The 13593-nt window shown below is 30.3% G+C and overlaps 1 protein-coding gene across 1 annotated transcript; it reads left to right on the top strand.

Annotated features, from left to right (window-relative positions):
• The first annotated feature begins 8290 nt into the window (after positions 1 to 8290).
• On the top strand, positions 8291 to 12717 carry LOC136091943 (uncharacterized). The gene is made up of 5 exons (XM_065819663.1): positions 8291 to 8439; positions 8959 to 9088; positions 11366 to 11811; positions 11911 to 12041; positions 12113 to 12717. Exons 1-5 carry the CDS (start codon positions 8291 to 8293, stop codon positions 12715 to 12717), a joined length of 1461 nt encoding a protein of 486 aa, XP_065675735.1.
• The last annotated feature ends 876 nt before the right edge of the window (positions 12718 to 13593 follow it).

The raw sequence follows: 13593 nt of genomic DNA, 5'->3' as shown, positions 1-13593 counted from the left end.
TTGTAGCTGTTTTCTGAATTATAAAAACAATTTTAAGTTAAGCAAAATTCCATATATATCTGTAGACAGGGTTTAATTAGACTGAAACCACCTTATGAAATCAGATCGCCCTAGAGGTCAAGATTAGATCTAAACTGTTTAAAGCGGGTTAGGGTCTTTTTGAAAGACACTTATGTACATGAGCTTTACAGAGTTTTATGTAATTGATATCCCACTAAGCCAAAACTCATTAGACCCCATGTCTTGTAAGATTTGGTTATCATGGCTGAAGTTGTTGTTATGGAGTTAAGTGGAATAGTTAAGAGTTAAATAACTTCAAAAAACTTTATATTATTAAAATATATAAATAATTGGAAAAAACTTTAATGGCATCAAATGAAGTACTTTGGATATTTAATTTCTTTCAGAGGAAAAAAAATTTTTTCATGTTATTTAAGTAGAAGATAATAAGCTTGGGCGTCTCGAAACTATTTTTGTTACGAGACATTACGATACGAGATCTCGAAATGATACTGAGTTTCGAGAATTTGTTTCGAGAGGTTGCGAACAGTAACGAGACTCTCAATTGAGAATTGGCCACAAAATTTCCCTTCTCGAAACATGACAATATTACGAGAAAAACGAGATTTAAAATATTTTTTCTATGTTTTTCGAAATGTTGCGAGACAAGTTTTGTAATTTTTCAAATGTATTGAAAATTATTGGAACAAAAAGTTTTTGGTTCAACTTTGTACCTAAATTTTGATTTAAATAACAAAACACTATTTCAATGGCCACCTAAGCAGCCATTGGCAGTCTTCATCGTGAAACATTTGACTCTTTGCAGCTTGGGACGAGATACTTGAATGTACGCAGACTTTGGCAGAGATACTTGAATGTAGGCCGAATTCTCGTCACGTGATTCATCAAGCTCGGCTCCCGGAATCGAACGCGCGACCTTTAGATAACCGACTCGTGTCTCAGACCGCTCGACCATTGAAATATTGTACAAAAGAATTTTAAAAAAATACATTATTTAAATTATTGAATGGCGGTATAAAAAAAATAAATTTTTTCAACCTGTTAATTTAAAATTGGTAATTAATAATTAAATGATAATTTCAAATTATCGTTTAATATTGAAATTTGTCAAAAAAAATTCACTTGTAAATTGGTAATTTATAGGAGTAATGCTTTAACTGTACCACAAATAACTTTTCTAAAGATAAAGACTCTACAATCGGTTATCCTCTAGACCTCTACTCTAGCCTAAACCAAATTTAAGATTACCTACACCTATATCCAATAAAGATAAATAAAATATTAATCATGGATTCATAATGATTTTGTTTATTTTATGCACCAAAATGTTAATTTTATAATTTATATTCAATTAAAAATAGAAACTAGAACTGACAAGTCAAGTGACAAGAACTTTAGACAGCAACACCAGAGCCAGCGGTTCCAGGGCTTGTATGACTCAATGTTGCCACCTGAACTGAAAACTCGTTCTGATGGAGCGGATGATGCTGGAATGCAGAGCCACTTCCAGGCAGCCTGAGCAAGCAATGGAAATGTTGCCTGGTTCTCTTTTCAAAATTTCAGGACATCGGGTCCCCTTCAGCAGGCATCTCTGTGTACATTTCCCATTCAGTTACTATGGAGCACTGTGTTGGAGGTTCAGCAGGTCCGGCAATGGCTGTTTCTTCAACTTTCATTAACTCAAAGTAAGGATCATTTTTGGGGTCAACAAATCCTTGAGCTGCACATCGGTATGTATGTCTTGGATTGATTCAAGCTACTGTTGGTGAGCTTCAGAGTGGATAATCAGTGAATCATACGCTTGATTAAATTTACCAAGTTTCTTCAGTGGTTTTCCCTTGTATAAGGGGTTAAGGAGATTTGCCACTGCATAGAAAATGTTATCCGCACCACAACTTGAAAAATATTTCTCCAAGTTCTTTTATAACTTTCGGTGAAACATTTCGGCTGTTGGAGAAAGAGTTTTGTCAATTTTTTCTTTTGTACGGTAACTAATGCCATAAAGGTGTAGAATCACTCTGTGGATGTAAACTTGTTTATCAGCTGAAAGGCTTTCAGAGTTTTCATAGATTCTTTCGAGAATTGGAAAGATTTCGTCATACAGGTTGAACTCCTCCTCCTTTGGGACTGACTTAGCAGTCTTCCTTCCAACGTTATTTCCTGGATTGTCACAAATCGAACTCAAAATTGGCCTCATTCTCATGATGCTTTCCAGCATCATTTAAACAGAATTCCAACGAGTCTGGACAGGTGCAATGATTTTGACAACCTTAAGTGATGCTTTTTCTTGAGTACTGATATCACTGTCCTCCAACATTGATTTGTACAGAAAAAAGGATCAAACTATTGTATATACTACATAATATCTAATGCATCCTAAAAAAAATTTAAAAAAATTAAGATTTTCATTAAAATTAACAAAATTAACTGTGATAGTCTGATCGATCATTGCTTGTGTATTTGACAGATGGTCAGATACAAATACAAATAGTCAAATACATCAAAGTTTAATACATTATTCAATCTAAAGATAATAGTTTTACCACTTTTTCAATTCTTTGCTCGATCAAGTTTGATCTATGACTTTTTGAACTCAAGGCTGTAGCTTTGGTTAAAGCAGATTTTAAATTCAAAGTTTCATACAACTTGATTTCATCAATGGTGCGCTCCACAACAAGATTCAGAAGATGGTCAGCACACAAAAGAGAGTCGTCTACAAACTTGCATTTTGGAATGGCAGCCTTCGTGTTTGCAGCAGAGTCATGGACACACGACTGAACTGAACTCATCATTTTCAGGAATTTCCGAAACATACTAAAGAAATACATTACATTTTAAGTTTTCTCGTTATATCTCGTTATGTATCGTAATGTATCGTTTTATAAAACAATATGATTTGCATAGGATACATAAATATTTCATTTTATAATTATGATACATTACAAGATATTACGAGGTTTATCAAAAAGATCTTAAGAAACATTTTACTAATTTTTTAGGTATTATATCTTATGTGTCAAGTCTTCCAGAAATGCTTTCAGCTAAATGTCTTTCGGTAAATGGACCAGTTCCAATCACAAACATTCTGAGCTGAAAATCGTCACGAATGTAGTGCAAGGTGAAAGCTTGGTAGGAATCATTGTTGCGGCTCCTCCACAAGTCTGATGAGATGGCAAAACCAAGACGCTTTTGCAATTCAGACCTCAACACACCATCAACAACATTTTTGACATTGGTATGAAGCGAAGGGATGCTAAGAATAAAGGAAATTGTCACAATTGTGTTATAAATGATAATGGCGAAATTTACAGTAAAATAGTTAATCAAAATATGGTATGGGACGGGAATTAGGTAAGTAAATTTATAACTAGTATTAATTAATTATACTAATAAGGCTTGCTAGGGACGAAGTAAATACCCAAGGAAATCTTTGAATCCATCAGTTTCTACCAGATTGAAGGGAAGGTTGCATCTGGCCAAGAACTTGGCAATTTCTGTCTCCTTGTAGCTGCTCTTTGTCCTGCGGCTTATACTTCATGTATGCATCAATATTTTTGGCTTTCTCGGGTGTTGATGGTCGTACCAACTTCCTCTTTTTAATGCCTCTATCCAAGACTTTAGATGTATGTCTTCCTTGCTCTTGCTCGTATCGCTCATCTTCGTCGTATAGCTAAAAATAAAAAAAAAGTAATAATAAGTACCTTTTTTTGTAAAAACTAAAAAGGTTTTCGATTCATAAGTAAACAAAAGAAAAATGATTCAAAAATTCTAAATCATCAATGAAATAATTAATATTCAATAAAAATAGTTTAATAAAGATTAATTAAAATGATTTAAAACACCAATTCACCTGTTCTAGATTCTGATAGGTAACATTTCCTTGGCGCTTTTTCTCTGTCTTTTCTTTTTCCAAAGCCAGCCAGATCACTGAGTGAGAACTAATCATGTTACACCTCATACCACTGGTGTTTCTATCTTTAAGCTTGGAAACATGGCCGTTGTTGTCAATGTTGCACTTCCCAAAAACTTTCTTAATGCCATTCTCGATGAATACGAGATTCTCAATCTACATTATAATTCAAACTTGTAAGTGTAAATATAACTGTTTATTTCACTGACATCATTCACTTTTAACTTTGTCATCTTATTAAAAAACTAAAAAAAAACTTTTAAGTAATGAACTAAAGTAAAAAGACACAACAAAATAAACAATAAAATATATAGTAATAAAGTGTTTTCTTACCAGACTCTTTCTAAAAAAGATGATAATATTGTTGAATGACAAAAAATTGTTATATATTTAATATAATTCGAACTAATTTCATTAAACTTTTAAAGTTTTTTAACTTTTAGCTATGTTTACATTGCAAAAAAAAAAAAAAAAAAACAATAACAATTCAGATGTCGCGCGCGTGAATTGTCCCAAAAATGCGTACTTTGTACAGATTTTGGTGTCTTAAAACTTTATGTTTTTTATTACATATCGCTTTGGTGCGAGTGTTCGAAAAAGTCAAGTTTTACATTTTAATTTTTAGTACTTATATCATTCACCATTTTGACTTTTCGAATTGAATTTTCAGCCAAAATTTCACGGCTCTTTTTGCACTGGTTTGCACTTTTTGCATTGTTCAAAGTTAAGCTTATGTTGTTTCTTAGATGCTTTTTTTCTGTTAGTATCTTTCAGTCTCTTTTATTTTCCGTATTTCAGGTTTATTAGCACCTCCTTTAATCGTTTCAAAGTGGTTATAATCATACCAGTTGCAATTGTTTTTCCGCTTCTTTTTGAGTAGCTTAGGTTACTTTAATATTGAAAAATGGGGAAAAACTTCAAGGCTGACGCTATTCGACATATATTGATGCTAGATGTTGGTGCATAATCAAAAAGTGGTTGCTGAGATGAAGCTGTTAGCGATGGTGGTGGTATCGGTTGAACATTTTGAAATTCAGCACCCCTTTAATTGTTAATTATGCAAAAACTACTTAACAGGTTTTTGTAATTTTTCGACTCAATTAAGCTAATTGGATTATTTATTTCAATAATTTTTTACATTTTTTATCGGACGTTCAGATAGAACTGAATATCTTTGCGAGTACTTGACATCATCTGCTGGATCTTGCTTTGAAGCGGCTTAAAATCTTCTAAATTTGTAGCTAATTTCTTGCTTTTCAATAAGATTCCTTTTATAATTGATAAATAACTTTCAATAACTCGCTGCTCAGGACAATTCGGAGGATTTGTTCCCTTAGGAACAAATTCGACGCCATTTTGTTCATACCATTCTAGAGACTTCTTGGAGTAGTGAATTGTAGCTAAATCAGGCCAAAATATTGTGGACATTTGATGCTTTTTAATAAATGGCAAAAGGTGTTTCTTTAAGCATTCTTTTATATATAAATCTGCGCTCAAAGTTTTACGAGTAATGTATGGTGTACTTATTAAACCACATGAGCAAATTGCTTTCCATATAAGGAACTTGGGAGCAACTTGTTCAATTACAATATACTTGAATTTTTTTGGCAGTATATCTACCTTTTGACTGATAAAAATATTGCTGCCCTGGCATTTGAATTTGTTGAATCTGTCCTTGGCATTTGTTTAAAAGTTTATATAGCTTTTTCGAAGGACGAGTCGTTTTAATATCTCCATCAATTGATCGCTTTGGAGCTTTTTTTTTATGATATAATTTATATTCTTGAGATCTACGTACTTTTGCTACCAAAGCTTGGCTGCATTTAAATTTTCTCGCAAGATCTTTCTGAGACTGGCACGGATTTGCCTTTATGGAGTGAATGATTGATTGACCTCCAGCTTCTCTTTAAACAGATTGAGTCTTTCTAATGTATTAGCAATTTTTTATTTTCATGTCAAGTGAAAACTAACCAGTATTTTGAAATCAAGTTACTATTAGCGTACGTTTTAAAACTACACCAGTGTTGAAAAGCTTTATTTTCTGCTAACTAAACCATTTATTAGATTTTGTCTGGAGACTGGACTTTATCTCTATGAAAATGTCGCAATAACTTGCGCAAAACTTTTTTGACATGGCAAAAAAATGTAACGTAATGGTAATAAAATGGAATGAAAAGACAATAAAATAGAAGTGACTTTAGACTTTTTTGAGGACAACTTTATAAATAACCTATCAGAAGAAAATATAAATATTTTTCAAGAAACTCAAAGGAACTTAATTAACACACCGTATATTGATCCTTTTGAATTTAAAGTAATAGCAGATGATGGCTCATTTTCTGTATTACACATAAACATTAGAAGCATGCAGCAAAATTTTGATAAACTTAAAGAATTTTTAAATATTTTAAACTACACGTTCGACATCATATCTATTTCAGAGACTTGGCATGATACAGAAAGTTCTCTTGAATTAAATTCTAATTATATATTACCATTTTATAAACTAATAAGTCAATCAAGAGGAAATGGGAAAAAAGGAGGAGGATTAGGAATTTATGTCTTAGAAAAATATGCTTTCAAGATAAAAAATATACTATGCTTTTCAAATGATAATTATGAAAGCCTTTTCATTGAAATTATTAATAAAAAATACCGAAACATTTTAGTTGGATGTGTTTATCGTCCACCGAGTAGAAAAATAAAAAATTTCGAAACTTTTATCAAAAATACGATTATGAAAATAAATAAAGAAAATAAGACATTATATATAACTGGTGACATAAATCTTGATGCTCTTTCTAACACAAAATTTCCAAAAATAAAATCTTTTTTTGATATGCTTTTTAAATTTAATGTCTTGTCAACTATTAATAAACCAACGCGAGTAACAAAAACCTCTGCAACAGCAATAGACAATATTTTTATCAATAATTATTTAGAAACGACATTTGAAACCGGTATATTTTTGACAGATATTAGCGATCATTTCCCGATATTCATAAAAATAAAAAACTTTAAATCTATGTCTGATTGTCATTCAAAAATTATACATTTAAAAAAACGAAATTTAAAATTGAGTAACACTAATAAATTAACAAGTAGACTAAAACAAGAAACATGGAACAACGTATATAAATGTAAAGATACTAATGAAGCTTACAATGCCTTTTTAAGTACATTTTTGGAGTACTTTAATGAAACCTGTCCAAAAGAGATAATAACAATTAAGTCAAAAGCAATTGCTAATCCGTGGATGGATAAATCGTTATTAAAGTGCTCAAAAAAAAAGCAAAAACTTTACAATAAATTTTTGAAAAATAGAAACAATGATAATGAAAAAAATTACAAAAATTATAAATTTTTTTACCAAGATCTCATTAAAAATGCAAAAAAAAAATATTACAGTAATCAAATTAACAAATGCAAATTTGATAGCAAAAAAACATGGTCCATCATTAATCTCTTAATGGGAAGAGAAAAACTAAATTCACCTTCTCTTCCTAAACGAATTGTTATTGAAAATAACGATATATTTTGTCAAAAACTAATTTCAGAAGAATTCAATAAATATTTTACAAATATTGGTCCAAATCTTGTAAATAAAATTGTACCAACATCTGTATCATTTAAAACCTATCTTAAAAACACGAATAACGTTACCATGCTTGATTATGAATTAGGCTATGAAGAATTAGAGGCAGCCTTTGCCTCCTTAAAAAAAAAAAAAGGCTCCAGGATTTGATGAGATATCTAGTGATATAGTTATTGCAAACAAACACAGTCTTAATAGACCCCTGTTTCATATACTTAAGCTCTCATTAAATTCTGGGTTATTTCCGGATGTACTTAAATTGGCAAAAGTAATTCCATTATACAAATGTAATGATCATTCTGACATTACAAACTACAGGCCTATATCAATACTTTCTGTATTTTCAAAACTCTTCGAACGTGTAGTTTATAATAGAATCTATGATTACTTCATTAAAAACAATTTTTTTTACCCAAATCAGTTTGGCTTTCAAAAAAATCTCTACAGAACATGCAATCATTGAAATAGTAAATCAAATAACTAATGGTTTTGAAAATAATAAATTTACTTTAGGAGTGTTTCTTGATTTATCAAAAGCATTCGATACAGTGGACCATTGCATTCTATTAGATAAATTAAGGCATTACGGAATAATAAATAAAAGTTATTATTGGATTAAAAGCTATCTTACAAACAGAAAACAATATGTAAATAATGTCCAATCTGGAGTATTAAATGTCTTATGTGGAGTCCCGCAAGGATCGATTCTTGGTCCACTTCTTTTTCTAATATATATAAATGACTTTTGTAATGCACCTTTAAAAATGAACTCGGTCATGTTTGCAGATGACACAAACTTATTTCTCACCAACAATGATATCAAGAAATTATATGCAGACATGAATATTGAACTGTGTAAAGTAAACAACTGGTTTAAGGCAAACAAACTCTCACTTAACGCTGAGAAAACAAAGTATATACTATTTCACAAAAAAACATAAGAAGAAAATCTTCCTCTCAAGTTGCCTAACCTATCTCTAAATGATAAACTAGTAAATAAGCAATCCAATATAAAATTCTTAGGAATCATTGTTGATGAAAAATTATCCTGGCTTCCACATATAATATATATCCAGTCAAAAATCACCAAAATAATAGGTTTGATGTATCGAGTTCGCTCCTACGTCAATAAAAATAGTCTTAAATTAATCTACTTTGGGCTAATTCATAGCTTCATCAGCTATGCAAACATTTCATGGGCAAGTACTCAAGCGGCAAAGATTAAAAAAATTTATAGTCTACAAAAACATGCCTGCAAAATCATTTACTCAAAAAATAGACGTGAACACGCTAAGCCCTTAATGAAAGATATGAAAATGATGAATGTGTTTGAAATTAATATCTACCAGCATTTAATTTTCATGTATCGTTATAATCACAATATCTCTCCTATAAGCTTTAATAACAAGTTTAAAATAAATAAAAATGATAGCTATAATCTTAGAGCGAATATGTCCAACACATATAAACTGCCTCGGATAATAAACAAATATTCAGAGTACAGCATTCTATATCGAGGTCCAAAAGTATGGAATACTTTTCAAAAAGGATTCAAAGGCACGGTAAATTCGTTAAGTTCCTTCAAGTTTTTAACAAAAAAAGAAATTTTTAAAATATAAGAAATTTTTTTGGTTAATCATACTTTGAATAATTTCTCATAAATCTGTTTTTGTTTTATTTCTACTTTTGTTGGTTGCTTATCAATTTTATTAGCGAATTACGCGTTTTATTACGATATTTTATTAAAATTTTATTACGCATTAACATATTACGATATTTTTTTGAAATCTTGTTATAGGGGCTCTATGAAAAGATTGCGATAACGTACTGTCATCCTCATCTTCTTTGAGCCCCTATCTGTTTTACTTATTTTATTTATTGAAATTTTATATTACGAAGGTGTAAAATCTTATATTATATTAAAACAGAGAAAGAAAAAAAAAAAAAAAAAAAAAAAAAAAAAAAGTGGCTGCAGAATATGGGATAAATGAGCGAAAAAGCAAGTTAACTAAATATTGTATATAAGATATTGTCCATGAGATATAAATCTTTTTTTTTAGGTGCCCCAAGAAGTCCTTACGGCCTTATCACCGAGCACTGCGGAAAAGCATTTAATAGGAAGCTCACGCCTCCTTTCCCTCCGTCGCAATACTTGCCCAGAGGTGGGGTTTGAACCACGGATCTTACGTTTCTGAGGTAAGCGCGCTACCACTGCGCCACGGCTGCTAAAATACGACCTAATAGGCAGGACGAAATACGACAAGGCAACATCTTTCACTTGTCGATCTATGACTAAAATATGAAAGCTTGTAATTCTTTAGTCAGTTAAATATAATTTATGTGAAAAACATTCTTATAATATATAACTCAATCAGTTCAAACAATAAAAATTATTTTCCCTTAAATATCTTCTCTAAATGAATTTAAAGCATCTTTTGATGAATTTGAAGTTTCTTTCAAAATGCTCAACCCAAACAAAGAAATTGTCCGTATGATATAAACAGAAATATTGTTATTGGTTCATATGACATAATTAAAAATATTCTTCTTTAGGTCTTTTCTTTTTCAATTAACAAAGCATTATTTCCTGGCCAACTCAAAATAGCTAGAGTTGCCCCAATCTTTAAAGGAGGAGAAATTACTAATCTCAGTCATTATCGCCCAATTTCAGTCCTCATAGTTTTTTCAAAAGTTCTTGAAAAAATATTGTATAAATTTATAACCACTAATCCGTGAACAAAATATTATTTAATAATCAATTTAAAATTTTTAGGATTTTACAGGATTTAAAAAAAAATAACGCTGTGATTTATTTGAAACATCATAATACACGGTAGATATCTTCATAGATCTATTGAAATTTTTCAATACTATAGATTATAAAATTCTTTATAAAAAATGAGGACACTATGGAATCACTGTGAATGTCTTATTAAGAACTATTTAACCAATCGCAAACAGTTTTTCCAAATAGATTTATCATTATTATCAACCCTACTAGATATAATTTGCGGAGTGCCACAAAGATCAATACTAGGCCCCTGGTCTCTTTACTTTTTCTAAAATATATCAACAATCTCTACAAAGTCTCGAACTTAATGACAATTATATTGCCAATTATTATAAGTGACAAATTGTTTGCCGAACTTATTAACATTTTTAACTGGTTTAAATCAAAAAAACTATCAATTAATATCGAAAAAACGAAATGGATGTTCTTCTACCTAGCTTCATAAAAAAAAACTAGTTCCTGATATTACGCCTCTTATTTTTAATGATAATATCGAAATAAAACGATCAAAAATTACAAAATTTTTAGCCACCTAAATAACCTAAATAGCAAAATTGATAGAACTATAAGAATAGTTTAGTTCAACTGTACTACTCATTTATTCATTTCCATATTAACAACGCTTTTATTGCATTATACGCTTTTATTGCGTAGGGTAGAGCGGGGCATATAGAGACAGTGGGGCATAACAGGACAGTAGCCCTATATCTCATCTAAAAAAACTTTTTTTTCAAAATATTTTTGATAAAACATTTCAAATTATTGTGCTTCATTATAGTAAAAAAAAAATTCTTTTAGAAGTAACGAAATGCACTAAAAGTACCAAAATGCTTCAATAAGTTTGCGAAAAACAAAATATGCGTAATAGACGTATCCCGCATTCCAATGACGTAATGATGTAATGACACCAGGCAATGATAAAGCGTAAACATTAGAATATTGTAGTTTTAATTATTTCAAATTAACATGAGTGATTTTGCCTGTTGTAAATAAAGGAGGAAGAAGTGGAGCTTATTGCTGTATTCCACAATGCAAAACATCATTTTAGGATTTTCAAAAAAAAAATTCACGAATTGGATTTTTTAAAATACCCAAGAATGCTGCTCGTCGAAATAAGTGGGCAAAAATTATTTCTCAATTTAGAAGAAAAGGTGGTAATGATAATTTTGTTATTAAGGACACAACTCTAGTATGCGAGCTTCATTTTAAAAATGAAGACATTCAATTTTTATCCAATATTGGCAGAAAATCTTTAAAAAAAGAAGCATTTCCATCTATTTTTGAATTTAAAAAACAAGTTGATGTACAAAAGCGATGTTCGCCTAAAAAAAGAAAATTTATCAAAAACTTTGATATTAAAAACGTTTCTAAAAATGAAGACAATTTTAAAACTAACGATAGACAGCTACTATTTGATTTTGAGGTTGAGAAAGTTTGCTTATGTTGTGTTGAACTACAAAACAAAATTGATCTACTGGAAAAAGAAAAACACGAGTTGAAATCTCAAATAAGCATTTTAGAATCTAAAAATAAAAAATCAACTGAATCAATATAAAAGTAAATATATACTTAGTTATGAAAATATGTCAACAGACAAAAACTGTTTCAAAAATATGCTGGCATTGAACACGAACAGTATATTAATGTGTACAACTTTTTAAATCCAAGAAAAAATGGTGAAAATGTTAATACCACAACTCAGGATTATCTGAAAATTTGCACAGGTTAGGTAATCAGGCAAAAACTGGTCCAAAAACAAAATTAAACACAGAAAATCAGTTATTTATGTTTTTAGCGTGGCTTAAAAATGGATTTACAATTTTGCACACATCTTGGTTATTTAAAATTTCAAAATCAACAGCATCTCGTTATTTAATAACATGGACAAACTTTCTATATTTTTCTTTGGGAAGTGTACCTATTTGGCCTTCACACGAACAAGTTAATAAGTTTATGCCAGAAAGCTTTAAGATGACATTTCCATCAACAAGATGCATTATTGATTGTACTGAACTGTTTTGTCAGAAACCTTCATCACTGAGACACCAGAGTTCTTTATTCTCTAGTTATAAACATCATGTAACTTACAAAGGGTTGTTAGGTATTTCTCCTTCAGGAACAATAACTTTTATAAGTCAACTTTATGATGGAGCTATTTCTGACAAAGAAATTGTTGTAAGATCAGGTTTCCTTAATAAAGAACTCTGGAACAAAAATGATTCAGTTATGGCTGATCGTGGGTTTACCAATTCAGACCATTTAAACACAATCAATGTTAAATTAAATATACCATCTTTTTTAAATGGAAAACTACAGCTAAGTAAAGAAGATGCTACAGAAAGTCAAACCATCACATCATTGAGAATTCATGTAGAACGTGCTATTCGTAAAATTATTTAACTTTGTAATTAATTCAAAAAAAAACTGATGGTCAAAAGGTGTTCTTATAATAGCAATTCCTTTAAATGTGTACACAACAAAGTCACAAAACTGGGAATTACTTAACCCCATAGCCATTTGTACTTGTGTATATTAACCAGTATAATGATCTTTTTTTAAATATGGGTGTCCATTGTCTAGTCCAATATAAAAATCATTGTCATTTAAACATTCGAAAATAGACAAGTGCTTTTTCATTCTAGGACATTTAATTTCAATTAAACCATAATAATATTTAGCCTCTTCATCATATACAAGACCATCCGGACTTGCAGATAACCAAAATAAATTAGGTTGTATTACAATTCCAGTTGTCCTAACTGAAACATTGCGATTTAATCTATTTTTCAAAACATCAATATATTTCTCTCGTGCATGCGGCTCATAAGCAAGCCCGTAGTCTAAAGACTCTTGAATAAATTTAGGCAAGTCAACTTTTTGTGAGTTATTAATTAACTGTTGAGCAAGAGTTTCAAATTGTCTTTTGCGTATATAAATTTTATGAGAAATACTTGAAGTTAAGCGATGTTTTCTTATATTAAACCACAGCTGATTTTTATTTTGTGTAACTGTTAGTAATCAATAAAAGTAGAAGATACTTTTATTGATAACAAAAACTCTTTTTGTTTCTCATTAAGCTCCCAATTGCAAGGTATATAGCAATGATTTTTATTATAAAAGCGAAGAGGTAAAGGAGGTAGGGTATTAGATACATTAAAAGAAATGGCTTTAAGTTTTTCAATATTAGTGATAAGTTCAAAGCTCTCATTTATCTGGAGTTGATAAGATAAAGGAGAACCAATTGGAAAATTTCCAAATGATGTTTTAGTAAAACTA

This window comes from Hydra vulgaris, chromosome 15, assembly GCF_038396675.1.
Source record: "Hydra vulgaris chromosome 15, alternate assembly HydraT2T_AEP".
NCBI lineage: Eukaryota > Metazoa > Cnidaria > Hydrozoa > Anthoathecata > Hydridae > Hydra > Hydra vulgaris.
This window is presented reverse-complemented; position numbering and strand designations above follow the sequence as displayed.

Bases quoted from the DNA above. Each gene is read 5' to 3' on its own strand.
- LOC136091943 (XM_065819663.1), top strand. From the start codon at position 8,291: ATGAACTCGGTCATGTTTGCAGATGACACAAACTTATTTCTCACCAAC. The intron at 8,440-8,958 runs GTATATACTATT...TAAAAATGATAG, and splicing joins CTTAACGCTGAGAAAACAAA to CTATAATCTTAGAGCGAATA. The intron at 9,089-11,365 runs GTAAATTCGTTA...ACATCATTTTAG, and splicing joins AAAAAGGATTCAAAGGCACG to GATTTTCAAAAAAAAAATTC.